At 54.4% G+C, this 24,877-nt stretch overlaps 8 protein-coding genes across 8 annotated transcripts; 4 read left to right on the top strand and 4 right to left on the bottom strand.

Moving 5' to 3' along the window:
• Positions 1 to 9: 9 nt before the first annotated feature.
• lys2 (L-2-aminoadipate reductase large subunit) lies at positions 10 to 3,778 on the bottom strand (the record flags this gene model as incomplete). The annotated part of the gene is made up of 5 exons (XM_032035279.1): positions 10 to 765; positions 824 to 2,416; positions 2,480 to 2,948; positions 3,000 to 3,095; positions 3,147 to 3,778. The coding sequence occupies 5 exons, from the start codon at positions 3,776 to 3,778 to the stop codon at positions 10 to 12; spliced, it is 3,546 nt and encodes a 1,181-aa protein (XP_031892382.1).
• A 1,598-nt stretch (positions 3,779 to 5,376) lies between these two features.
• AXL2 (Axial budding pattern protein 2) lies at positions 5,377 to 7,863 on the top strand (the record flags this gene model as incomplete). Its single annotated transcript, XM_032035289.1, has 1 exon — positions 5,377 to 7,863. One exon carries the CDS (start codon positions 5,377 to 5,379, stop codon positions 7,861 to 7,863), a length of 2,487 nt encoding a protein of 828 aa, XP_031892379.1.
• Positions 7,864 to 10,277: 2,414 nt separating this feature from the next.
• On the top strand, positions 10,278 to 12,474 carry CGGC5_v006122 (Protein phosphatase 2C-like protein 2; the record flags this gene model as incomplete). The annotated part of the gene is made up of 7 exons (XM_032035300.1): positions 10,278 to 10,313; positions 10,624 to 10,933; positions 11,052 to 11,125; positions 11,196 to 11,280; positions 11,354 to 11,560; positions 11,617 to 11,877; positions 12,092 to 12,474. The coding sequence occupies 7 exons, from the start codon at positions 10,278 to 10,280 to the stop codon at positions 12,472 to 12,474; spliced, it is 1,356 nt and encodes a 451-aa protein (XP_031892860.1).
• A 690-nt stretch (positions 12,475 to 13,164) lies between these two features.
• CGGC5_v006123 (uncharacterized protein) lies at positions 13,165 to 15,066 on the bottom strand (the record flags this gene model as incomplete). The annotated part of the gene is made up of 1 exon (XM_032035311.1): positions 13,165 to 15,066. One exon carries the CDS (start codon positions 15,064 to 15,066, stop codon positions 13,165 to 13,167), a length of 1,902 nt encoding a protein of 633 aa, XP_031892377.1.
• Positions 15,067 to 16,218: 1,152 nt separating this feature from the next.
• Positions 16,219 to 17,456, bottom strand: mug65 (Meiotically up-regulated gene 65 protein; the record flags this gene model as incomplete). Its single annotated transcript, XM_066151651.1, has 3 exons — positions 16,219 to 17,252; positions 17,313 to 17,386; positions 17,443 to 17,456. 3 exons carry the CDS (start codon positions 17,454 to 17,456, stop codon positions 16,219 to 16,221), a joined length of 1,122 nt encoding a protein of 373 aa, XP_066009032.1.
• A 1,653-nt stretch (positions 17,457 to 19,109) lies between these two features.
• CGGC5_v006125 (uncharacterized protein) lies at positions 19,110 to 19,635 on the top strand (the record flags this gene model as incomplete). The annotated part of the gene is made up of 3 exons (XM_032035333.1): positions 19,110 to 19,221; positions 19,294 to 19,409; positions 19,468 to 19,635. The coding sequence occupies 3 exons, from the start codon at positions 19,110 to 19,112 to the stop codon at positions 19,633 to 19,635; spliced, it is 396 nt and encodes a 131-aa protein (XP_031892593.1).
• Positions 19,636 to 19,877: 242 nt separating this feature from the next.
• On the bottom strand, positions 19,878 to 22,658 carry prp1 (Pre-mRNA-splicing factor prp1; the record flags this gene model as incomplete). Its single annotated transcript, XM_032035344.1, has 1 exon — positions 19,878 to 22,658. The coding sequence occupies one exon, from the start codon at positions 22,656 to 22,658 to the stop codon at positions 19,878 to 19,880; it is 2,781 nt and encodes a 926-aa protein (XP_031892858.1).
• A 386-nt stretch (positions 22,659 to 23,044) lies between these two features.
• DIM1 (Dimethyladenosine transferase) lies at positions 23,045 to 24,562 on the top strand (the record flags this gene model as incomplete). The annotated part of the gene is made up of 8 exons (XM_032035356.1): positions 23,045 to 23,146; positions 23,199 to 23,255; positions 23,317 to 23,454; positions 23,509 to 23,616; positions 23,669 to 23,793; positions 23,847 to 24,018; positions 24,073 to 24,147; positions 24,200 to 24,562. The coding sequence occupies 8 exons, from the start codon at positions 23,045 to 23,047 to the stop codon at positions 24,560 to 24,562; spliced, it is 1,140 nt and encodes a 379-aa protein (XP_031892313.1).
• Positions 24,563 to 24,877: the final 315 nt, after the last annotated feature.

Here is a 24,877-nt window from a genome sequence, read left to right on the forward strand (position 1 = left end):
TGCCTCTCATCACGCTGCACCACCACGTCCTCCAACGCCCCATTTCGCTTGCGCCTCAACAACACCATCTTTGATAGCCGGCAATTCCCTGCCCCGTCCAGTCGGACGCGGCAAGAAATTGGTTTCGACGAGATATCTTAAGAAACGGCCAACCGATTCCCTACTAATGCCATCTCCCGCACTCTCGTCAATACCTGTCCACCGGTCCGCATCGGCCTTGAGAACAGCGACAGCATTGCGATCGTCAAGTTCCGGCGCGCGGGTGTCTTTAGGGAGGTCATTCGTTGCCATGTGGAAAAGAGGCATCAGGGCGCTCTGTTGCTCGTCTTTCTGGGTGGGACCTGCCGAGACAAAGGTCTCGAGCTGGGCCTTCCAATTGTCGTAATCCACTTCGGGAACATCATAGCCATAGAAGCTCAAGGTAGAAAGATACTCGTTCATGCGTAGGCGAGGATGGGCAGTGACATGGATAACATGGACACCAACGTCATCGCTGCTGCTGCGGACGCTATTCGCAGTTCCAGCCGGGATAGGATTCAGGGAAGCTGCAACAACCACGGTAGAGACGTGGCCTACAGGCACAGCATTGATCGTGTTGATGATATGCGGACGGCTGGAAAGTTGGATGCAGCCCTTGAGCATGCGGAGAAGAAAGTCGTCGGTATTGCAGACACCAGTAGCAGCATCTCCAAGGATATAGCCAGGTCGGATGATCGATCCAAGGAGGCCGCGTCTGCCAGCCTCGCGGACGAGCTGTTCAGAGACCTGTGGTGCGTTAGAACGGATGTTACTTGCGAAGAGAGTGTCTGTGGAGGCTACTTACCCATTTGGACTGGCCGTATCCGGTGCCGAGACCGGTGCGACTGCCCATCATGTCATCAGCCTCCATAACAGCGCCTTGCCCAGTCTTGGTCTGTTCGTGTGATAAATCCAGATAGTGGTCCGTATCCAGAACGCTTGTCGAGCTGATGAATGAGAAGAGCTTAGGCTTTCCCTGGTTACACAGCCGCAGGGCATCGAGTGTTGACAGAACATTGCTGCGCTCAAGATGCTCATACTGCTTTACCCAGTGAACGAGGGCACCATTATGGATAATCACATCGACAGTGTCGCCAAGCATCTTCCACGTATCGTCATCGAGTCCAAGACGCGGCTGAGCCAGGTCACCGATGACTGCGCTAAGCCTAGCAGCCCAAGAATCCTGCCATACGCCGTATCCGCGAAGTGACCTCTGAAGCCGCTCGAGGGCAGCCGCGACGCTCTTTGTTCCACGGACATGGGCGATCACATTTATACTCTCACGCGCGAGCAGGTCCTTAACAATGTAGGAGCCCAAGAAGCCTGTGGCGCCGGTGACAAACACGGTTGTCTTGCCTTCCGGCGAGAGTGCTGCGGCGTCCGCTGTCTGGTACTTAGCATCGAGACTACCGAGCAGCTTGTCGAGTGACTCGGCATATGCAGCCTCGGTTTCCTCCGTCGCGGCCGAATCGTTCTTGCCGTCACGCTGGCGGTCAATCTGCTTGCTGAGAGCCCCGAGGGACGAGTTTGAGTACAGCGAGCTGATGGTCATGTTGACCCCCAGTTGCTTGCGGATATTGAGAAGGAGCTGCTGGGCCAGCAGACTGTGCCCACCACTTTCAAAGAAATCTGACTCAGGCTGCAAAGTTCTCGCATTCAGACCACTGATCAGCGTTGCCCACTGCTCCGCCAGTTCCTTCTCGGTGCTGCTAAGCGTTTCCCATCTCTTTAGATCCTCCTCTGAAGTCTCTTGCGAGATCAGAGCCGCGTCCGGGAACGGTAGGTTTGGGCTGTCAATCTTGCCGTTCGGGTTCAAAGGCATCTTGTCCAAGAAGATAAAATAAGTCGGGATAGCCTGAACTGGCAATCGAGATTTGAGATGATCACGAATCTCTGTCTGCAACGGCCGGTAGCGCTTGGAATATACGAAGACGGGTCCGATCTGAGTGCCTTCGTCCTTGGTGTCGTCCAGGCTGCGCTCTGCCAGCCATTTGAGCCATTCTTGCTGTTCAGGCACAATGTAGCTGACCAATGTTGGCTCTTCGTTCCGGTCTCTTCGAAGCAGCGTTTTGCACTCGCGAACGATGGCGTGTCCCCTCAAGTTGCTGTCAATCTCAGAAAGCTCAATTCGGAAGCCACGAATTTTAACTTGATCATCAGCTCTGCCTATGATGGCAGCGTTACCGGAGTCGTCCAAGAAGTACCCCAAGTCGCCGCTTCTGTAGATTCTGTCTCGAGGGCCCTTGTAGTACTTTCTCCAGGGCTCTTTAGCGTGATCAGCGACTTTGTTATCGGCATCAACCCATTTCTGGTTGTCGACAAACCAGTTCTGGAGGAACTTCTCCTTGGTTTTCTCTTCGTCATCCAGATATCCGTGCAGCAGAAGGTTAGCAGGACTCTATCATGGAAGGGAGAGACTTATCTCAGCCAAGCCTGCTGCTCTCAGCATGATCTCACCAACCTCTCCAACGCCACAAAGCTTGGTAGGATCCTCGCGGTTGACTACAAGAAGCTGGACATTCTCAATGCCCCTTCCAGCAGGAATAATGTCGCCCAATCTATCCAACGCATCTGGATCTTCAGCGCGGCTCTTGATGTGATAGTACGACACGCTGCGGCTCGTCTCAGTGGTACCATAGGCAGCACAGATCTCCGCGTTGGGTGCCAGCTTGCGGAGCGAAGCGCAATCCTTCTTGGTCAAAATATCACCAACGTAGAGAACCCACTTCAATGAAGGGAACTCTGCCTTAGCACCGCCGCACAAGATTTGACCCATCGCGGGTGTCAAATGGACCGCATTGGGTTTGTGATCACGGAACCACTCAGCCAACCTTTCGTGGGCGATGTTCTCTCGAGCAGGGCAAATCAGCTCTCCACCCATGAAAAGCGGACTGAAAATGTCTCGCTGAATAGGATCATGGCTTATACCACTGTAATTGGTTAGCAGAGCTGTGACGGGCATCATCTTTAAGGGGCTCTACCTCAGACAAGCGAACTTTGTGTCCGAGGTCCAGTTGAATGTTTTAGCCATCCATGGGAAGTACTTGGCTAAGCTGTAATGACGGCCCAACACGCCCCTATGAATTGTCAGCTAGTTTCTAAGCTTCAACAGTTGCGGGGGGCTCGACTTGGGTCTTGATGTTGTGCCACTGGTAAAGCTCAAGATACTTGTTGAGTCGGGCCCTACCAGAACATCCGGGGGCGCTTGTGCTTTGCTTTCAGTATCGGTAAAGACTTGCTTGCCGTCAATCTCGCCACCGGTAAGACGGCCATCATCGCTCATCCGTAGCTCGGGTACTTGGATCTTGAGAGATAGTTCCTCGTCCATGTACTTCTGAACAAGCGGCGCAAAATCACCATGATCGTCCCTGGCTCGGCCAATCGTGATCAGAGCCTTGGGCTGTGAGACCTCGAGATAGATCTGTTGTCTCGCTGGGGGGTATGCGGGGTCCAGGACGGTAACAGTGGCACCGGCAGCCAGGGTTCCCATGAAGGCGATGACGAGTTCAACGCAACGAGAAGCAAAGATCATAACGACATCGCCATTGGTGATGCCAGCTTCGTGAAGCTGGTTGGCCAGAATGTTGGACGCATCATAAATCTGCTTGTAGGTGAATCTCCTCTCAATTGTGGTGGAGGAGGCTGTTTCCGTGACGCACGGCGCATCAGGATTCTTCAAAGCATTCTTGCGGAATATCTCGTGGATGGCGCCAACATAGCCGCCCCAGTCAAGGTCGATGGTGGGATCAGGAAGCCCCATAGCGGCAGAGAGACAGCAAGTTTTGTTGTACTGAGCCGGTAGAACACAATTGCAAGATCGAAAGTGTTGACTAGGAAGATGTGTCACCAGAGGGGAATTCTGCTGTGCGCCGATCGTCGGCGGAGGGGCAGTTTTTTCTTACAGTGAGGTGGGCGGGAGGTTCTGACGGCGCGGTCACGTGGAAGCAGAGTTTAAAAGATTAGTCACAGGCTTTAGCAGGGGTGAAAGCCAACCAAAGGCTTTGAATCTGCTTCTGGGCCCATTTATTCAGCGTTTGACTCATATGTGACCTACAGCAGAAGGCAGCGCAGAAGGCAGGTGCAAAATGTAGGCACAAAACCAAGCGTAGGGGGCAGGCACAGAGGACAAATGTGGGCTGCGTAGAGGGCAGTAAGGTATTTTGACTTAGCGGGCGGGTAGTGACTGAGAGAGGCAGTATTAGGAAGGGACGACTACCATTACAAGGCTCTGATTGGCCGGAAAGACGCACCCTGCGAGAATAGCAAAGTTACCCTGCGCTTTTACCCAAACCGCGTTAGGGATATCCGTACTGGACAAGAGCTTCCTACTGAGGAGCCATTCCTCAGCTCACATAACTCTACAGTCGACAACTTCACGTCGTTTCTCCGTGACACTGAACGTCATCGTATCGTGTATCGTCGTGGACTTTATGAATGTCATGTCCAATACATACTATTGGAACCTTCCAAAACGACTTGAGCTGAGCCAGCGATCACAGCGTTGCATTCCACTCACCGTGAAGGTGAACATCCCGAGTGGATATGTCTCATCCCGCCTCCCTCGGACCTTCGAGATGAAGTCTTTCTCACCACCCTTCCCAGGCCTTCAACCTGTCACTGGAATGGACACATCGAATACTCCTCGCCTAAGCCTCCCATTATGGCGATTTAGCTCGCATCACTCTGAAACGAGGCTCGTCCTTGTCCCCGTTTGGTAGGAGACAGGGCGAGTGCCCTTTGGAAACCACATGGAACGGGAAACGTTAGTGTGCGCGATGCGCGCTCACTCGCGACTCCTTTGCGAGGGCGCGACCACTGGCGCGAAGGGAGGCATCAAGCACCGGCAGACAGGAAAACATGGCAATATGATTCGCGCCAAGTGTATCCTCTCCTGGTATCGTCCTGTGCTTCTCCCGTCTCTGCTGCCGAGATAACCTTCGTCTGCCATGCCTTTCTCTCATTGAATTTGTTGTTGTTGTTTTCCGCTTCTTTGGCTCGCAGATGCCGCTCATTTCACTCATCCCGTCAGACATGGCCTCATTTGGGATGCTGCGGGTGCTACTGCTACTCCATCTAGCTGCGCGGACAGGCGCAGTTCCGGTCGTTTACTTTCCATTCAATTCCCAGCTGCCACCAGCGACGAGGATATCCGAGCCATTTTCATACACTCTTTCACCGCAAACCTTTTCTTCTCAATCACAAATCTCTTACAGCCTAAGAGATGCACCAAAATGGCTCTCAATCGACAGCAGCACCGGGCGTCTGTCAGGAACGCCTCAAGATGCCGATGTTCCGTCCGGGGAGGTAGTTGGGGTTCCAGTAGATATCATTGCGACAGACGACTCTGGTTCGGCGACAATGACGGCTACTCTCGTGGTGACCAGGAACCCGGCACCAACAGTCAAGATTCCGCTATCCGAACAAATCCAGCAATTTGGCGACACTTCTTCGCCATCTGCAGTCGTAGCCTCTCCTGCTTCCGACTTTTCCTTCTCATTCGCCAAGGACACGTTCTCCTACACGGGAAACGGCATTAACTACTACGCCACTTCAGCAAATAACAGCCCTCTACCTTCATGGATCAAGTTCGACTCTGGCAGTCTGACGTTCACTGGAAAGACTCCGCCATTCGAGTCTTTGGTTCAGCCGCCTCAAAAGTTTGACTTTAGTCTTGTTGGGTCTGACATTGTAGGATTTTCGGCCGTTTCAGTCGTGTTCTCTATCGTCGTTGGCGCGCACAAACTGACGACTGATACTCCCATCGTCAACATCAACGCGACGGCGGGGCAAGAAGTATCTTACGAAACATTGGCCGAAAGCATCAAATTGGACGGCAAATCTATCGCGCCGACTGATCTGAACCTCACCACTTCCAACTTACCGAGCTGGCTCTCGGTCAATAATTCGACGCTAGTCCTGAAGGGCACACCTCCCGACGACGCAAAATCCTCGAATTCCACGCTCACGTTTCGAGATGTCTACCAAGATACTCTTGATATCTTGTTGTCTGTCTTGATAACGACTCGAATCTTCCGGAACACAACACTCCAATTCGATGTTACGCCTGGGGAAGCCTTCTCATTTGACGTTGAGCCCTATTTATGGACTCCAGTCGATGTAGAATTGGGCCTCAGCAACTCGCAAGATTGGGTGGAGGTTGATGGGCTCAAAATCACAGGAACAGTCCCCAAGTCTGCGTCACCGAAGAACACCAAGCTTCTCGTCAAGGCCACCTCGAAGAGCTCAGGAGAGTCCGAGACCGTTGCTGCAGATCTTGAAATTTTGTCGGCAGCTGTGACCACCACATCGGCGCAACCAACGCCTTCTGCCAGCCCTACGAAGTCCGCAGCAAGCGAAAATTCAAGAAGAGGGTTGAATCCCGGGCTCATTGCCTTGGCGGTGCTCCTTCCTATTCTTTTCCTTTTCGCCATAGTGATCTTGATTATCTGCTGCCGACGAAGGAGACAACGCGACTCCATACACGAGCAGAAGAAGAGTCAGATATCGGAGCCTGTACCTGGCAGCTTTATTTGGAATGGTAGCAGACACAGCCGGGAAACGTCCAATCCATCCATGGTCGAGATCATCAAGAGGCCCGAAGACAGCCGTCGCAGCCGAGGATACTTCAACTCTGCAGTGGCGAGGATGCGACAGTCGAGAACGCTTTCAACAATCACCGGCTCCCGCATCTCCCAGTCACTTCACCGCAACTCGTCACACTGGAGGAGTCCTCGGAGCGACAGGAGTGTGCCTACCTCGCCCTCATTTGGGTCGTCATGGCTCACCGAGGGTGTTTACTTCCAACCACAACACGCGCACCAAGGATCAACAAGCACATATGACGGTCCGAGCGATGTCCTTTCTGGTTCCTCCGGCTTCCTCCAGGGTGAGCGAGACGACTCTTTCCGCAGCGCCCTGGACGTCACCATCCCTTCGATGCATGACGAAGTAAGCAGCATCCAGGCAACACCAGATATGGCTTACACGAGTCCATGGGGAGAGCCGTCGAGACTAGTCCTCGACAGGTCAACGCCACTCTCGGCTGCTACACACTCGGATAGTCTGGCGTCAATTCCTGAGCAGCCGACACCATTGGGGTCGCATCCCACCCACGGCCGGCGCTTTTCTCCCGCTCAAAGGCCGAGGCGGACATTCTCCTTGCTAAGTTCTAGATCACAGAACAGCGTTCGCAGCTCTCGGTCCGGGTCAGGAAGAGGTAGAATGGGGCGTCAAGACTCGCAGCCGGGGTCGTGGACGGGGTCCATGATGAGTCGGCCTATCAGCAGGAAGTCGGACTCCAGCCCTTTCTTTGGCGGGCGCTCCGTCGTACCGTCCCGCAATCGCTACAACCTCGACAGCGACTCAGACTCCCTGGAGTCCTCAACGCGGGGAACGGAAAATTGGCAGACAATACCCAGGGATTCTCTGGGCATCGCCTACGCTGAGCTGGCCCAGACCTCTCCTTTCCTGAGAAACCAGTCTTCCATGTCTCCTCGACCTCTCAGCATTGTCAAGAAAGACTCCAGCGGGCCAAGAATCGGCAGGGAAAGCCGACACGGAAAGCAGATGTCGTTGTCTCGGCGACGATCATCCAGTTCCAATGCCATATCTACGGGACGCTGGAGCAGGAATTCTCCCGCGGAACAGGGTCCGTCCGGCGCCCAGCCGGGCTACGCATCGTCTCGGGCGAGTAGCGAAGTGCTGGGCAAAGGAAAGGGGCTTGCGCGATACTCCTCAGGCCTTGAATCAGACAACTCCGACTGGATGACAGAGGCGGGCACGGTGGGGAAGAAAGGACCTCGGAGTCGTCTGGACAGCAGCGACGATTACCGCGTATTCATGTAAAAGGCATACTTTGTCACCACCCTCGTTTAAAAGCGTTGCGATTTGTTATACCCACCTGGCGAAGCAAGGCTCCGTGTATTCTGGTGATTGGATTCTGTAATGGAAGGCGATATGGTAATGCTAGAATGGGTTGGACACGGTGTGATGGGCTGAACGGACGACCCTTGACAGGGAACCTAGGACTGTAATGTTGAATTGACGATGCCACAAAAGCTAATCTGGATATTGGGGCACGATACCCCGCGGACCCCTTTTTTTCTTCTGCTTTTCTTTATTTAACAAAACGAGTCTGTGCTCTTTATCCTGGACAGGGCAAGAGTTGGCCTTGTGGGGGGGACCCGGTCAGCGCACATTGCACCGAGTGGTCCGACTGCACCGGCGGGGGGGAGGGGAGCTCAGCCACAGCTTCGACGATTAGCGCCCGCCGCGCTCCAAAAAGAGGAAACCCCCACCGTTAAGCCCCATCGGGGTTTAGGACGTTGGGCGTAGAGCAGCTGGTCTGCCTTCGTTGGGCCATATTCACCGAGCAACATGGTGTTACATTTGAGAAGGAGAGCAGAGGGTAGAGCTTGGACCTTTGTTTCCGCCAAACTGCACTGCTTCAGGGACCCTACGTAGCTTGATCTCGGAGGCGGGAAAGGGGAAAGGAGAGGGGAAAGCTGCTGAGGGGAGATGGGGATTTTTTTTCCTTGGGCAGAGGAGAGGAGCAGGAAGAGGGGGGCCTTGCATGAGCACCGTGCAGTCGATATGGCAGGTGGGTAAGACGGCTCTGGCGGGCTTCATCAAACGATGACGGATGTCTGTGTCCCCGGGAAACACGGTCCTTATTGTGGTGATGCTTTCGAAGTAAGATGAAGAGAGGAGACATTCAGCAAGCAACGCGAGGTACTAAAGCTCGCTGAATAAGACGGGCCTAGCAGGCGTATGGTGCATAGGAAATATCATTCTGTGTACTATGCAGTATGGCCAAGAAGCGAGACATGACGCAACCATGGGAAAGCTCGCTCATACTCATCAGGAATTCCGCATCGGACTTCAACAGTAGCAGCCAAACCTTGTATGGCGAAATGCTTGAGGATGACGATGCATGTCACCTCTTCAAGTGCCGCTGTTCCAGTGCTTCCATTCCTGTGTGCCATTGGCTGGCGGTTGCCAGGTGTTGACTGGGTCGCGTGGGAGTCATAAACTGAGAGACTCGGAGACTACAAGAGAGAGGAAAAGCACGCGCAGTACAGAGTCGCCCCTCAACGTTCAGGTCTCAGCACCTTCGCCAGAGACTGACAACTTGTCAACTTTACCAGGGCCAGTTGCTTCAGTCCAGGATTGACTTGACTGGACAGTCTGTCTCTGAGTGGACTCCCTGCAACTGTAGACTAGTCAGCCGACCTGTTGGGAGGCGGCCGAAGGGTGACTCCTTGTCATTGTGGGTGGTGTTGGTGCAAGCAGCGCAGCACAGTGGAGGCGATATGCGCGTTGACTACCAAGGCCAACTCTTTCCCCTCTGCATTTTCAAGCGATGCTCAAGACAGACGCTCATGAACTGCTGTGTAATGGCCAAGGTAGGCAGGTTACCGAGGTGCCGTGGTCGGAGGTACTACTGCATGTATCAATGGACTCATGGCAGAGTGAGTACCTTAGTCGTGGTGGTTGCCATTGCCTGGGCTGCTGGTTGCTGGGTACATATGTGCCCGCTTAGGTTAGAGCCAGCAAGCACCTCACCTCAGCAATATCCCGCGCTATGCCCGCGGCTCCAGGCCGGGCTGGGCTGGGTTGGTTGGTCGCGGTGGCCTGTGCCTGCCTAGGTATGTACCTACCTTACCTGCGAATACCTGGCCTACTAGGTGCGTAAGGTAAGGTGTGTTGCTTCTGCGCCTTCCGTATCGCACAGCGACTCCCCCAGGCCACCAACACACGCGACCTGACCGTCACCACCACTCTCTTCCTGTGGGAAAACTCTTCTTGCTCACAACCTCACCCACCGAGCCACGATTGAGTTCGGTTTCTCTTTTTCCCCTTTCCCCTTCACCTTTTCTCCCTCTCCTGCGCAACCTCACCTCGTCGCGCAAAACAGCTATACCGTCCGACCGATCACGCCGTCTTCCTCTCACCACAATCCTTTTGGGGATCGCCGACCATCCCCTGCCATTTCCCTGCGATTCGGATACCCCGCTTCCTGCCCATTGTGCGCGATCTAGAACCTTTTGCTACCGCACCACCAACCGTACCGTACCGCACCGCACCACCCTCTTCACCTCTCGCCTCTTGTTTTTTTCTCAGCCTTCCTCGCGCACCCACGAACGGCTCTGAAAATTCTGCTCCCTCGCGATCCGATCCGCCCAGCACCAGCAAATTGCCCGACCGAATTCCCCTCTTCCTCCCGGTAGCTGCGCTGCCGACAAATTGCATCCATCATCATGGGTCAAACTCTCTCCGAGCCCGTTGTCGAGAAGGTATGTCAGGATCTGCCACCACTGCGCCCACCCGAGCCTTTGCTCCTGGTCTCTCCTGCTGCTCTTTGTCTCCGTCCTTTGCGACAGACTGCCTTTCTCTGTACCTGCTCTCCTCTTCTTCCATGCCAGCCTCCGACCCCGCTCCTCCTGCTCTTCACTTGTGATATCCTGTGCGGGCGGGGGAACTCTGGGACCCGGGGGTCTGGATACGTGGCCCAGGCTTCATCTTGCTCGACTACCTCACCCATGATGACGTACCTGCCAATTTTATGTGTGAATCATTCAACTGACCTCAACATCAAAATTGTAGAACTCGGCCAAGGGTGAAGATGAACGTCTTCTCTACGGTGTGTCGGCCATGCAGGGCTGGCGCATAAGCATGGAGGATGCTCACATCACCGTCCTCGACCTTCTTGCCCCTGGCAGCGACGAAGCTAAGAAGCACGACTCCAAGCTCTCCTTCTTTGGAGTCTTTGATGGACACGGAGGTGACAAGGTGGCCTTATTTGCTGGAGAGCACATTCATGAGATCATCAAGAAGCAGGAGACCTTCAAGAAGGGCAACTACGAACAGGCATTGAAGGACGGCTTCCTCGCCACCGACCGCGCGATCTTGAACGGTAATATTCGACCTCTACACCGTTCCCAATCTTTCTGGCCACTCTTTTGGGCTGTGTACAGACTCATGGACGTAATGTTGGAAGAAAAACAAGAGCTAATGCGTGGTGGCTGCATCAGATCCCAAGTACGAGGAGGAAGTCTCTGGCTGCACTGCTTGTGTTGGCTTGATCTCCGACAACAAGATCTACGTCGTGAGTTTGCTGACGTCCCCGCTGACGGGCGATCCTTTTGGCTTCACTTACCAACCTTACCGGGAATTAGGCAAACGCCGGCGATTCGAGAAGTGTCCTTGGTATCAAGGGACGAGCTAAGCCCTTGTCCCAGGACCACAAGCCTCAACTCGAAGGTGGATAGTTTCTGTCGTTGTTTATGTGTTCGCGGCTTTGGAGGAATTGTGACTGACATGATTCCAATAAAAGCCGAGAAATCCCGTATCACAGCCGCCGGCGGTTTCGTCGACTTTGGCCGTGTCAACGGCAACCTCGCCCTGTCGCGTGCCATTGGCGACTTCGAATTCAAGAAGAGCGCCGAGCTCTCTCCTGAGGCCCAGATTGTCACCGCCTTCCCCGACGTCGAGGTCCACGAGATCACTGACGATGACGAGTTCCTGGTCATTGCTTGTGACGGTAAGCAAACAACAGGACGTGGATGACATGACACAGCGTTGATGTATTATATGCAGGTATCTGGGATTGCCAGTCGTCTCAGGCGGTTGTCGAGTTCGTTCGACGTGGCATTGCGGCCAAGCAGGATCTGGAAAAGATCTGCGAGAACATGATGGACAACTGCTTGGCGTCCAACTCGGAGACTGGTGGCGTTGGTTGCGATAACATGACCATGGTCATTGTCGGCCTTCTGCGCGGCAAGACCAAGGAGGAGTGGTACGAGGAGATTGCCAAGCGTGTTGCTGCTGGAGACGGACCTTGCGCCCCTCCCGAATACGGTACGACTGAATCCACCTCATCCTAAGCAAAAGAACGGTTGGAGACGCGCCAGCATATCCATTCGCATCGAGTCGCATCGTCGCTCTCTTCCCCTCCCATAATACAACCATTGAACCCTCCGTATCCGCCACCCATTTGTTACGTGCCCCTTACACATCACACATACATTCGTTTTTCCAAGGAGGAGAGAGCTGATCCATCCCGTGCAACTAGCTGAATTCCGCGGCCCTGGAGTTCACCACAACTTCGACGACAGCGACAGCGGCTACGACGTTGACCTGGAGAACAAGGGCAAGCCCTTTGGCATTGGTGGCTACAAGGGCCGTATCATCTTCCTTGGTGATGGCACCGAGGTCCTGACCGATTCCGACGACACCGAGATGTTCGACAACGCAGAGGAGGACAAGGACCTCGAGAGCCAGGTTTCCAAGGCCACCTCGACCACGATCAAGGACAGCAACGCGGAGGAGTCGGCCGCCAAGAAGCCCGAGGAGGAGAGCAAGACGGGTGTGGAGAAGCCCAAGGAAGAGTCAAAGCCAGCCGCTGCACCCGCCGCGTCAACGGAAGCGCAGACCACCGAGAGCAAGGAGAAGTGAGCTCCTTCTCCATTGATGACGAACCTTTTTACCACCACTCATGAATACTACGGATGAGCATGCTGGCTTGAACGGATCGGAAGATACGGTTCCGGACGAAAGAGAGACTTTATACGGCTTGGCTGGGCTGGATGACTGAATGTTTCCTGTTGTTTTCTTCATCATGTTGGGTGTCCGGGCCTTTTTTATTTTGTGTCAGAATTGTAAGACGGGGGAGGAGAGCAGTTGCGGCGACAAGGAGAGGGCCGCGGTTTTTTTTCCAAAGAGAGGCAGAGACTCCCCCACAACGCGCGTGCTGTAGCCGAGTGGCCTCTCGTGGCCTCCCTGAATAGCACGTCTTCCTCATGAAATCATTTGCATAAACCACCTCAAGCTGTTCTTCATTTGGAGTCGGTGATGTCTGGACGCTTGAAAATCTTGGCGATAGCGGTGCGAGTGATTGGGCACTCATGCATATAGATTACTCAGCTGTCTCAACGGCCTCTGCACACGACGACTGGACGCAACTTTTGTAGGTACCATGTAGAGATGCGTTTGTACTTTTGTCTGATTCTCTGGGTATATATAATACGACAACAAAGTCCAACTGACCTTTGTGCCTTTTCAAATATTACTTCATACACTGGCTGACCAATGGTCAAATTGTTTGTACATGGGCTTCTTCTATGCTACAGAACTTTTGCAGGACAATTATACTGCCTTGTCTGGGCGAATGAAGACTGGCTTCTGAGTAGAAATGTGCGTAACGGTCATCTCAAGCGTTCTGCGCTCAGCCGCACCGCATTTCTCTGTACGCTTCCTTTCGAGGACGATGGAGATGCCGCGCTTGGTGACTCTGTGAATCGTGGGCCGCGGGGCTGTAGTCGACGCTGTGGGCTCTGCTGGTGTACCAATACCTACCGGATTGGGAGAGCCTGGGAACGCGGCAGCATCTGGAAGTGTTGCTGGCCCGGCTCCAGAATCTGCCGACATAGTCTGCTGCTGCTGCTGCTGGTGGTGGTACTGCTTCTTTTGCCGGTCGGCCTCTTTGATCTCGTGGTAGATCTTGTTGTCGGCCACCCATGCCTTCTCAAGAATTTCATAGAGTGGCAAAGCGGGCCCCCATCCTTCGTTCCAACCATAGAGCAGGTTGCTGATTTTTGCGGCCCGTTTGAGCGGATTCAATGTGGCCTCCAAGTACCTGACCATGCTTTCTTCGTGAAAGGTCACCGTCACGGCTGGACGGTCCAGCGTGGTCTTAGCCACCTCGTCGCCTGACTGGAAAGCGCCGGTCCGCATCATCAGCTCAGACACGTCCCGTCGCATGTCCCAGGATGTTGTGCCGTTGAGGGCGGCGTATCGCCAGACGATACCCATCATATTGGGTTTGCGGAGCACCGTCATCAGCTTGAAGAGCTCATGGTATATCGTTTCGTCCAGAGGGATCTGCCACTCGTGGGCCCTGCGAAGTGCGGGAATGGCTGCCTCGGGTTTGCGCTGGAGTCGTGCGTGGTATACGAGGATATTGATGGATAATGTGCTCGGCCGAATATCGCAGGTATTGCGCATAATGTCGAGAAATTCAAGAGCGTCGTCGAGATGGCCCATCCGTCCGATTTCCGTGAGGATCTTGTTCACAGCCGACAGCGTGGCCCATTTCTTGCCATATCGACCCTCCTGAGCCTGCAAAAAGTCTTTAATTCCTGACCAGTTAGGTTGGTGCTGGCGGACATCCCAGACGGCAAGCTCTTTGGCGATCCGTTGAGGACCGCCAGGTTCGACGAGCATCCCGCACATATCCATAGTCTTGATGATGTGGCGGCGAACTTGCCAGTCCTGCATCATGGAAAGGACCAGGCACCAGGTGTCAACGTTCGGTGCGCAGCCATTCCCGACCATCAGGGAAATCACCCTGTCAAAGTTTCCTAAATCCTTGACGACGATGGTCCCCTTCAAGAGTATGTTGAAGACTTCAGTGTCCAGAGGCACCCCCAGGTTGCACATGCTGCTGAGCAGATCGCGGGCATGGTGACGATACGAGTGGCCGTGAACCTCTACTGCCTGGAGAGCCACTTTGAAGGCTCGTGTCGATAACGCATGGCGTGCGGTAACATCTTTGAACGTGTTGCAGAGGAGATCAAACGCCGCGGTCATCGCTCCGACGCCCGAGCCGTAAAAGCGCTGCGCAAGACGCGGAGATAGTTTTGCTTTTGCAATGGCCGCAACGTAAGCCTCGAATGTCTGAGGAGTCCATATGATTGGCTTGGGAATCTTCTCAAACGGGGTCTCCAGCGTGTAGGTATTTATCCTCGAAGGCCGCTGGGCTTTGTATAGACTCGACCACACCATGAGCATCGATTCAGGACTAGGAGTCTGTGACGGGTTGCTGCTAGTGACGACCAATTCACTGCTGAATTTACCGGCAACTCGTCTCACCTCGGCGATAGCGTTTGCCATGCCCCTGTCGTCTCCCGAGAGGAATAAAATGGGTTTCGCCGAAGATGACTTTTCGCCCTTCAATTTCTTCCATGGGACCCAATGTAGCTGAAGATGACATCTTGTTCTCTCGTGGATATCCCAAATGGTTTGATCGGGGTTGTAGAGAAGCGCCATCGCAACGTCTTCGCAAACCGAGATTTTGCGCGCGCATTCTTGCCAAGGCCCCTTGATCGGCCGAGTCCATCGCCTCAGAACTTCCAGGATCGAGCGCCAATTCCCGACAGGTTCTTTCTTGATCTCTCGAATAGCCTCCAGCCGCGACTGTCTTGTCAGGCTCCGGTGATGGCGATTGAGACTGGACATGGTCTCGCGAGGAGACTTGTATCCGATAGGGCTCTCTACAAGAACCGACTCGTGCTTCCGCTGTACTGGTGACGTGGGTTGGCGTCGCCCTCTTGCTTTCTGTTCCAAACCCTTCGACCCGTTCTCAAGGGGGCCATGCCGTCGGTCTGTAGTCCTCCTCCAGATACCAGTTTGACTTGTCTTGAGGGGTTCATTTCGAATGGGCAAGACTTCCCGGAAGTTCGCGTCTCGAGTCGAGGACAGGCCATATCGAGTGTTCGGCTTTGATATTGTCCCATCTCCAGCTGGTATGTCGAAAGCCCGATCACCGCTCTCGGTCTGGAATTTCTCTTCGGTCCGTCCTTTGGGTGCAAGGGTCCCAGCTTCAACCACTGAGGCTCCTTCAGTCGCATCCGGAGCAGGATCGGCAGTCTTTCGATCGATGATTTCGCCCGCTTCCTTTGAGTCAGAGGAAGGGATGGTCTCGTCGAGGTTCGGCTTCACTGCAGCTCCGGAAGCTGCGTGGATCCATCGATACGAGGGTGGTAGTGGTTGAGCTATAGGCGCCCGAGACCATCTTGGAGGACCCCTGGGAATCAGAGATATTCCAGAGACGCCGGTGCGGTACAATCGGGCTCTCCATGCTTGTGCGATTCCCAGGGACATTTGCTATGAGTGGCCCATGGTGTGTGCTGGGCTGGCGATTCGCGTTGAAATTTGGAAAAATGGCTGGAGAGCGGGAACGAGGAAATTTCCACTCGCGCCGATTGAACCCGGCCCCGTTGTGCAGGAGCCACCGGCCGCCGATACGCAGCCGCGGGCCTTCTGCGCGAGTTCTTGAAAAAACAGTGTAGGCACTGTTATCCACACAGTCGCACCCATGAATCTGCTTCAAGTCTAGTTCATACAAAATAAACTACCTAGATTTATATAGAGACGGGTATACAAGAAAAGAATAGCTCTTCATCTCTCTTGGCGTCTTCATTACTTGTTGGGCGTCACGGGTAATGCCCCTGAATTCGCATGCGCCGGCCCGCTCTGATCTACGCCTTGCCAGCTCTGGTTCCATCCTTCGCCCTCTTCGACAGCGTGCGTTGCTTCGCCGTTCTCAGCGAGTCCTTTCACGTCGCTCCAATAGGATAACTTCTTCACTTCCTCGTCGGCATGCTTGATTGCGGCCTCAAGGTGCTTCCTCCTCTCCTCTAGCTCCCCTGATTCGTCTTCTTTTCCGTCTGTTGCGACATGCTCATCATATATCTTGGTCAAATGACTGAGCAACAGTCTCCTTGAGGCTTGGAATACGAAGATGCCCATAATATCGTGCATTTCATCCTGCAAGTGTTCGAGGTTGTCTTTGGCATGCTCGAGATAGTTCTCAACGGCTTCGATCTTTTCTCGGTCGATTCGCGCGGCCCGCAGGACTGCCATCAGCGTCCACACGTCTTCGATGTCGGGTTTCTCCTCCGCTATGCTCGTCTGCATGCTCGCCTTGCTGATGCTTTCCCGACGGCTGCCAACACTAGAGGCGCGGCTGTGATTTGCAGGCGTGACGGTGAAGTAGTCGTTGTTAAGCATGTGCGGGTCTTCAGAGACATCCTCGGGCTTCTTCTTGACTCGCTTTCGAACCCAGGCTCTCCTACGCACGAAAGAGTTCCACCATTTCGGACCATGCCACGAGAACTTTTTGGAGAACATGAACGAATATTCCCACCCAAACTCGTCCATTTGAACGCCTTCTTCTCGATGTACCCTCCACTCCGGCCACGCCCACTCCCACGTCGGGTCAGGGACTTGGGCCGTCTTAATGGTCGTTGGACTTGTCTTATGGAATTGGTTTGTCCAAGGAGAGGGATCGAGGTTGCCCAAGGCCTTGCCAGAGAATAGAGGAACTCTGCAGCAAAAACAGCCTCTCTCATTCTCCCACAATACGTCTATTGCAGATTCTCGCTCTGCTGTCGATGGTCGCTCCCTCCGGCCGGCATCTCTTATAGGTATTGGGGCTTCGTGTGGCGTAGGTTCTAATGGCAAGCACATTCAGTTCTTGATACAATCGAGTAGAGACCTCCGGGGTGGCATACCTTCGACTTCAATTGATGGTGCTCCAGTACCCGCTGTGGTCTGGGCAGTTAAGACTGGGATCTTCCGCCGCTCCCTGGCTTGAGATAAGCGACTAGGTCCTCGACTTGATGCATTCCGAGATGAAGCGACCTCGTCGTTCCCATTTCTGTCCACGTCACGGTCCGTTCCGTTGCTCAAATTATGCTCTTCTTCTTCTTGGTCTTCATCGCGAAGCAGTCGTGACCCAGTCGATGCTCGGGTCACGTCATTGGGGGTTTCTAGGCTGGGCGAGGCAACGCGGTCTTCGTGGTTAACCAAGTTGATCTCGTGGTCGTAGTCGCTGTCCTTCAGGCCGGTAACCCGACGAGAACTTCGGAACGATGGCATCTCTACGGCCAAAACCGCCTGGGCCAGCGGTCAGAAAGCCCGGGGTTGAACAAAAACCCAAGGCGAAGAGGCAGCGTTCGATGCAAGAAGCCTTTTCGGGGGTTCGTGTGGGGAACAGGAGACAGGCTAGGCGTGATTCGAGACGGTTCTCGCAACGCCAGTGAGCGAGCGGTCAATAGGGAGCTGGACAGGAATGTTTCGAACACAGGGAGAGGCGGCCGTGCGAATCACTCGACCATTGTGTGTTGAATCGAAGGCGAGTCGAATTATCTCCAGACACCTCGTCTAGAGGATGGGAGGTGAACAAGACTGGTAAAACAGTAGATGAGGCTGTTTAGGGAAATCAATTGAGACCTCGCGCGTCCGGACCTAGCGTGGGCTGGACCAAGACGACGACCACCTAGCAGTGGCCAAATGTGGCTCAGAACAAGACTAGTACGATGCAGGAGCAGCAATGCGGCGCGTCGGTGGTGCTTGCTGGTTGGAGGTCTGGGCCAGCTGAATCTGGGCTGGTTCTGGCTCAGGCCGGTTCACGAGCTCCAGCTAGGCCGGTCCAGGCCACAAGGGTATGAAAGGGTGTGTGTCGCGTCCCAGAGGTCCGTCGATGATGTAATGTCCCAGCTTTCTCTCCAAGCAACGAGCCCCCTTGGCGTCAGCTTGCGTGCCGGAACCCAGCCAGCTCAGACCGTCAAGCGTTGTGCTTCGGTACTGCGTCGAACCAAAGACTTGAGCAGCCAGCCGTTCGGCCGGTGAAAGCGTCCGCTGCGGAAGCTGGTATTGCTCCAAGAGGAAATCGAAATCCCCCTCTACAAACCGACAGCTGATTCTCGGAGCTTTGATGGCTGCAAGGTGACACTGGGGATCCAGTGGAGGCCATTCTGCAATTGTGATGCAGTCGATGAGGTACTTGCAGCTACCTAGGCCGCCACTTATCACGGTGATGATGAAAGTACTCTCTGGTCCCTTCTGAAAAAGAGGGCCTGTGCGGCCTGTCATCCCGAACGCCAGTGGAGCTCCCGGCCAGGACCGGCTGGGGGTAGCTACCTTCGATTCCCCGCATTCATGCCGCTCTACGTCATGTATCTCTCACACCTTCACCAAACTAGAGCCTCCTGAGCTTGAACCTGTGCCTTGCCCAGACGACGAGCTGTCACTGGTGTGATCGCTAGGAGGGGGAAGGATGTAACCGCGCAGCAAATACTCAGACGACTAATGAGACAATGGCAGCAGCAATACCGGCCTGGCCCGTGAATTGGTAGTACTAATAGATCGTGCCATCCATCTCTGCGAAAACTCCCATTTTCTCTCTTCTTCCCTCCCTTCAATCAATCACAGCCCATAATCTCAACGACAATACTCTTGATATCGCCGAGAAAGTCCCAAAACTTTGAACCAAATCACCTCGATACACGCCACGCATCACGGTCAACATGTCCAAGTCCAAGGCCCCCCTCTTCCTCGGTCTCACTGCCGCCGGTGGTGTCGGTTACTACCTCTACAGCGCGGGCGGCAACCCCAACGCTGCCGAGAAGAAGTTTGAGAGTACGTGTATTGCAGTCTTATACTTCATGCGTATGGCCATGGAACAATGACGCTAACCGTTACGAACAACAGGCGACGTCCACAAGGCTTCTGCCGAGATCAAGTCACACATCCCTGGCCGCACTCCAGAGGCCCAGAAGGGCTTTGGCGATGCCGGTGCCCGCGCCGGCGCCAGAATCGACTCTGCTGTACGTAATACGACGTCAACCAATAGCTGAGGTATAAGCCTAATATCATTCCTCACAGGCTGCTGAGGCAGACAAGCAGTTCTCCTCTGCAAAGAGCACCGCCGAGGCCTACGCCAAGGATGCTAAGGCTGAAGCCCTGAAGAAGATTGACCAGTTCGACAAGAAGGTCGAGGATGGTGCTGCCAAGGCCAAGAGCGGCGTCTCCAGCTGGTTTGGCGGAAAATAAGCACTCTTACGAATGACGATTTCTTTTGTGTTATGACCTTCGGGTCACTTGTTACAATAGGGCCGGGTTCGATTATCTCAGGGTTAGGAGTCTCGTGACATGAACCAATTCTAATACTTTCGACTCAATTTTTCACTGTCCCATGCTCTAATCGTCATGTCCTATATGCGCCTACTTATCTCGGTAACATAAACCTGCCCCGGCCACTTGGGAAATTATTCGATACAAGTATAATACACACCTTATTTCTCTATGCGATCCGCCACAAGCTTCAAGATTTCCTCGGTTTCTTTTCTCGCATTCTGAGGATGCTTGGCGATTGCCTGCCAGTGCTCGCCGTGGCGAGGCTCGTTGAGGACGCACTTGTTGATGACATCCGCTCGTTTCTCGTCTGTACCGTGCTGGAGCAAGAACTTGTAGTACCATGCCCAGCTGTCGCCGTTGTCGCTGTCCAGAACCAGCGCTTTCTCGAACCAGTTCTGGGCCTTCTCGAGCTTGCGCTCGCCCCAGAAAATCCGGGCGACGGCAACAAAGAGGATCGGGTCGTTGTCCACCTTCTTGATGGCCTCCAGAGACCGCGGTTTCCGCTGGGTTCGTGGCTCCAAGTGCCAGATTTGCTCGCTCCACAAGAGGCCACTCTTCGGGACTTCTTGAAGAGCCTTGGCCATGAGGGACTTGGCCTGGTTGATGTTGCCTGCCCGCCGCTCGATGCGGACGGACTCGCACCACAACTCTGGGGACTTGGGAACCGCCAGACGGGCTCGATCGAGGACACTGCGAGCCTTGACAACAAGGCCAGCGTTCTCTTCCAAGCGGGAGTAGAGGAGCCATAGGGGAATAGACTTGGGAACAGCCTTGACACCGGTGCTGTAAGACTCCCGCGCCTGGCCAATCTTGCCAAGGTCCTCGTAGATTTGACCCTTGAGCATCCATAACTTCGCCGCGCCAGGGAAGTATTGCAGAGCTCGTTGGGCGAGGTCCAATGCTGCCTCGCTGTTGCCCAGCACTCTCTCGAACACCACACTCTTCATCCAAACACGATCCGTGGGTGCCTGTTCGCGAGCTTCCTCCAAGAGCTTGCGCGCCCGTTCTGTCTCTCCGTTTTCGGCCTCGAGCTTAACGGCAGCAAGCCAGATATCTTCGTTATCGGGGTTCGACTTGAAAGCCCTGGCAAGAACAAGTCTGGCATTGTCAACCTCGCCGGCCTGCCACTTCTCCTTGGCCAGCATCATCCACAACACCTCACTCTTGGGGCAGGCCTCAACAGCCTTCTCCAAGACCTGAGCGAGGGACTCTTTAGTTCCGTGATTCCTTTCCAGGTCGGCGGCGGCCATCCAAAGCGTCTTGCTGTTGACGAAAACACGCAAGGCGTAAGAGTAGATGGCACGGGCTGTTTCGTACATGCCGCGGTTGATGCTGCTTTTCGCGTCTTCCATCCAGGTTTCCTTGCGGTCGTCGTCCTCGTCCAAGCCGTAGCCCAAGGTTTCTTGGATGATGTTTCCGCAGGTGATTATAGCGCCCTCATCCTCGCACTTCTCAGCCTCGCCGATCCACTCCTCTCGCTTCGGCATGGCAGACTCCTTGACGAGAACTGCAACAGCACGCTTCATGACGTTAACCTTCTGTCCTGTGCCGAGCTGCTCCTGCAGACGGGCAGCAGCAATCCAAATCTCATGGGATGTAGGAACTGCTTTTCGTGCCCTGTTGAGGACCTTTTGGGCGTTCTCTGGGCTCTCCAGTCTTGCCAAGGCCAACCAAAGATCAACGGAAAGGGGTATAAGCTCAGTTGCCTTGGCGAGCAGCAACCGCGCATCTTCCGGATCTTCTTCCAAGTTGACCGCTTCCTTCCAGAGAGCCTCAGATTCTGGGATGTGGTCCAGAGCAAGTCGGATGACTCTCTTCTTCGCTCTCGGTTCATTCTCCAGCCTCATCGCCTCAACCCAGAGTCGCACCGATCGTTCATTCTTCTTGATGGCATCCGCGGCGATAATTTTAGCGTTGCGACCTTCGTTCAGTCTAATGTTCTCCAACCAAACGTCCTCGCTTTTGGGGCAATTTGTGCATCCACGTGCAATCACGTTGCGCGCCGCGACAGTCTTGCCTGCAAGCTCCTCCAAGCGTGCTGCCGCAATCCAACCCGGAGCATTATTCGGGTTAGTCTTGATGACCGAGGTCAAAAGCTCGCGCACTCGGTTGATGTCACCAACTTGCGCCTGAGCTTCCGTCAGGCCACTCTTCTGTAGACTGGTGATGTAGCCCTTGGGGTCGATGCTCGTCGCGCTGCCACCAACGGAGGACTCCGTTCCATCCAGAGATGCCTGCTCAAGCTTAGACTTGAGGACCTTGTCTCTCGCCGCACCGATCTTGGCGAAGTTCGTCATGGTCCCGTCAGCCGCCTCTGAACTTGCAGCTGCCCCGTCATCGGAAATGGTGGTCCCGAGCTCTCCCTGGGCGCTGGCTCCTGCAAGAACACTATCGGGAACGGCGTAGAACCGCTGCTGTCGCATTTGTTTGCTCCGTCTATTCTTTCCGGTCAAATCTCCAACCTCGGGCAGGTTCGCCCACTCCTCGTCCGATACTGTTGACAGTGCTCTCTTCAGGTCGGCAAACTGCTGTTGAATCTTTGGGTTTTTGCGCTCGTATTCTTCTTGCTCGGCTTTCTCGCGCGCCTCTCGTTGTTTCTGTCGCCTCTTGGCCATCTTCTCGTCTACCTCTTTCCATATCCTGTCGGCTTCCTCGTCGTCTTTGTCGTACACTCCGCCAGCGAACAAGCCGACTTCGTTATCGGGGTCTTTGAATCGATCGTCGTCATTATCATCATCCGCTTCTTGCTTTTTGCCATCGGCACCGATGCCTAGTTGCGCCGCGCGCTTGGCGACAGCCTCCTTGATCTGGTCTTCGCTGGGCCCTTCGCGTGCAGGACCCAAATCCGATCGCGTCGTGAAGCCCGTAGCACCTCGACCGAGACCGGCGACGTAGTTTTCGGGAGCCGGCTGGCTCAAGAAATCGCGGCGGCTGGCCATGGTATCAGATGCGCTATGCGTAAATCGTTGTCGCGTGAGTGGTTGCGGATGCGCGCGACAGGACGTGTATGTGCAGGAGGGCAGATATAGCTGCAGTCCATAGCTAGGGGAGATAGGCGCAAGGCTGAAGTGGTGCCAATTTTTTTTCCCTTCAGGTACCTTAAGCTGCTGCACCCTTGTCGCCACGGCAAAGTGGTGGGGTGACTCCACTAAAATTTCCAAAAAGGCTGCCCCTCCATCTTCACCGCAGACTTCGACACTGCGAAGATTTGTCGAGGCAGCATACTGCAGAAGCCAACTGCCGCGCATAACCCCGCGAACCCTCCTCGAGCTTCGAAGCGGTCTTTATGCGAAATTGAACACATTTGCGCGAGCACGAGAACAACATGGGCAAGGCCAATGCCGGAAAGCGCAATGCCGCTGGCTCGGGGAGCCCCTACTCGCGACCAGGGAAATCCAACAAGACGAACAATGTGTTCAAGTTCAACGTACGTAGAGTGCTTTACGGTGTGAAAGCTTCACTTCTGACGCTATTTTCAGACCAATGTAGGCCAGCATATCCTGAAGAACCCTGGTGTTGCGGACGCGATCGTCCATGTACGTGCCGAGCCCCCGACGGAAAAGAAAGACAGGAACTTTGCTGAACAATGCGCCTTAGAAAGCCGAACTGAAGCCGACGGACACTGTTCTCGAAATCGGTCCTGGTACCGGTAACTTGACTGTGAGGATATTGGAGAAGTCAAAGAAGCTCATCGCGATCGAGTTCGATCCTCGTATGGCGGCCGAAGTCACGAAGGTTGGACCTCTCGCTCTCGTAACGGTCTTCGGGGGCTGACAAGACCATATGTAGCGTGTACAAGGAACGCCAGAGCAGCGCAAGCTCGAAGTCATGCTCGGAGATGCCATCAAAGTCGACTGGGTTCCCTTTGACGTCCTCATTTCCAACACCCCCTACCAGGTATGCCGTGGGAATTCCTGGGCTAGGGATCTAGAAGCTAAACATCAGTCAGATCTCATCTCCTTTGGTTTTCAAGATGCTCGCCATGCCCAAGCCGCCTCGTCAGGCAATCCTCATGTTCCAGCTCGAATTCGGCCAGAGACTGGTGGCGAAGCCGGGAGACAAGCTCTACGGCCGGTAGGTTTTCCGCTGCAGGTTGGCACTGGATGCATGACTGACAGTCCGACCAGATTGAGTGTGAACGCCAACTTCTGGGCGACATGTTCCAACGTGATGAAGGTTTCAAAGGCCAACTTCAGGCCACCGCCGCAAGTCGACTCGTGCGTCGTTCGTATTGTGCCCAAACAGGGAGCCGAGCGCCCTACCATCAGCTTCGAGGAGTTCGACGGCCTCCTCCGTATCGTAAGTCACAGGAGAGGATTTCAACACGTGGCCGTGGCTAACGATGTTTCACAGTGCTTCAACCGCAAGAACAGGACTATGCGTGCAAGCTGGCTCGGCACCAAGGAAGTTCTTCAGATGCTCGAGAAGGTAAGTCGCGAAAATGGACTACGTCGCTAGACTCTATCTAACGCTGCAACAGAACTACCGCACGTGGGCTGCTTTGAACAACGTTCCCCTCGACGAGACCTTTGTCGAGGACGACGAAGACGATGCTATGGACATGGATGACGACGCTGACGCCGGTGGCGACGATGATGATGTCGAGTCCATGGACGATGATACCCCGGAATTCTTCAAGGAGCTCAAGGCCAACGCGGCCAAGGTCCCCGAGAAGACCAAGAGCAAACGCAAGAAGACCAAGGTCGCCGCGCTCGTCAGGCAGAAGATTGAGGGTGCGCTCGTGAGCACCGATCTCCTGGACAAGCGTGCCCGCGCTTGCGACGAGACGGATTTCCTGAAACTTCTATCCGCCCTCAACTCTGAGGGCATTCACTTTGCTTGATTTTGGTCTAGGCCTTTTGTGTCGTATATGGTGGATACGGATTGTTGACGGCATTTTATGGTCTGGCGTTCATGGCGTACAAAAGAGACAAGATATCCTGCAGGGTATGAATATAGAATGAAGATACTGGTGCCTGGAGCTACTTCTGCCGCATCTCATTAAGCTGCTCTGATTCTACGTATGAGACAACCTTTAGGCACCTTTTTTTTTATACGATGATCATCAGTAGGTGTGCTCAACATCGAAACCGATTAGTCGAAGACGGCAGAGCAACTTCACATGGCCATGCGGCACTCTTCCCTAGAAGCTGTCGCC

Source organism: Colletotrichum fructicola (genome assembly GCF_000319635.2).
Source record: "Colletotrichum fructicola Nara gc5 chromosome Unknown KSG_Nara_v1_contig03, whole genome shotgun sequence".
In the NCBI taxonomy this organism is placed as follows: domain Eukaryota; kingdom Fungi; phylum Ascomycota; class Sordariomycetes; order Glomerellales; family Glomerellaceae; genus Colletotrichum; species Colletotrichum fructicola.